Genomic DNA, 1,762 nt, shown 5'->3' with positions numbered 1-1,762 from the left:
GGGACGGGAACGGCATATGGAATATGCAATTTATTGACTACAAAGCACACTAAATAAAATAACATTTATGTTTTTACACTTTGAACATTCAAGGCATCACTTTAAATGTGCAATACGTGGCGCAAACACCGAACAGGCGCCAATAAGACTTAAGTACACCGACAAAGCTCAAACCAATATATAAGCATGGAATGATGATCACTATCAAATAACAGAAGACTAGTGTCTACAATGCACATAAAGTGCTGAGTCAAGACTCAAAAGTAAAAACAATGAAACATAGCTAAATGATAAATCATAGAGCCTACAATGCTTGATCGGAGGCTGCAGCGTGAGAAGTACTGGCGTCATGATCATGGCTGCCTACATGACCAGTCTGAAAGGTAGTGGAATCATCCTCTGGGCTCTGTTGTGTCTCCACCTGCTCATTTCCCTCCTCTTGCTCCATCTCCCACTGAGTAAAGGGATTTGCCTTTGCAGTCGCACCCTTGCAAAGCATTCGCAAGTTTGCGCTTACAAAGACAAGATCATTGGCCTTTTCTACACCAAGGCGGTTCCTCTTCTTTGATGCAATATGGCTGTAAGAACTCCAAAGCTGCTCCAAACAAGAGGAGCTTACAGCTTGGCTGAGAATGCGGATAGCCAAGTGTTGCAGCTCAGGCCCATCTAAACCATAGTCTTCCCACCACAAAGCAGCCCCAACCTTCAACCTATCCTCCTGTGCATCCAGACAACCAAAAGTACCACGAAAGGACCTGTATGCAGCAAGCTGGTCTCTGATTTTGCGCCTAATGCCTCCATCTGGCACTAGACGATCCAAGATACGCCTCCAACCATCACTGACCTCTCCGTCACTCTCCTGTCCATTACCCTTAAACTCAGGGTCCACCATATATGCAGCTGCATGCATAGGAGAGGCATAGGAGTTCCACCTCGTCACACATAAGGAACGAATTTCCTCGTATCTATCCTCATCGGGCTCTAACTCTAGCAACTTCTCTATCATTATATCCATTGCCTCATACACCTTCCCGATGCATGGTTGCATAGCATCTACAAGTCTCAACAAGTGGACAATAGGCCTCACCATAGCATCAATGCGTTTCACATCCTCCCAAAAGGAAGTGCTCTCTGCATGCTCCCTGCATAATATGCCTATGGCTGTTGAAGCCAATGCAATAGTGGTGAACTCGTCGCTCATGAAGAGCTGCCTCAATGCACCATTGCACTCCCTCAAGCGGGCCAGCATCAAGAAGTTGAAGGCAAATCAGATGTCTGAGTATTTGAGAAGTGAGAACCTTGATTTCTTGGAAAACTCGTGGCGGATGAACTGGTGGTTCAAGACAAATGTGACCATTTGATTGGCCTCCTAAATGATTGGCTCAATCCATGACTTCTTTCCAATATCCTTTAAAAGATTGTTCAAACGATGTGCCATACAATATGACACAGTCATGTGTGGATGCCTGCCCTCAATAATAGCTCCAATTGCCTTATTTGCAGCCTCGCCATCTGCAACAAAATCCACCACACATTCCGGTCCCATGAGCTCACTACCCACTCTGCTGCACGCACGTCTGCACTCTTCCCTGTCCCGAGGTATCATGTGAAGCAATAAAGTACATCTCGCCATGGGAATATGCAACGAGACCATGGATGGACCGCTTTCGTGTGTCACTCCATCCATCTGCAATGAGTGACAATCCATTCTTTGCCCATAGCCGCTTTGTGTTCTCTGCAGCTTGCTCGACAAGGCGCTTCT

At 46.1% G+C, this 1,762-nt stretch overlaps 1 protein-coding gene across 1 annotated transcript; it reads right to left on the bottom strand.

The window, feature by feature from the left end:
• Positions 1-304: 304 nt before the first annotated feature.
• LOC147624770 (uncharacterized) lies at positions 305-1,249 on the bottom strand. The gene has a single exon (XM_086819875.1). It carries the CDS (start codon positions 1,247-1,249, stop codon positions 305-307), a length of 945 nt encoding a protein of 314 aa, XP_086676001.1.
• Positions 1,250-1,762: the final 513 nt, after the last annotated feature.

The sequence above is a fragment of the Cibotium barometz genome, chromosome 25 (assembly GCF_041138505.1).
Source record: "Cibotium barometz isolate CiBa-2024 chromosome 25, ASM4113850v1, whole genome shotgun sequence".
NCBI lineage: Eukaryota > Viridiplantae > Streptophyta > Polypodiopsida > Cyatheales > Cibotiaceae > Cibotium > Cibotium barometz.
The sequence above is the reverse complement of the archived record's forward strand: the minus strand, read 5'-3'. Positions and strand labels throughout refer to the sequence as shown.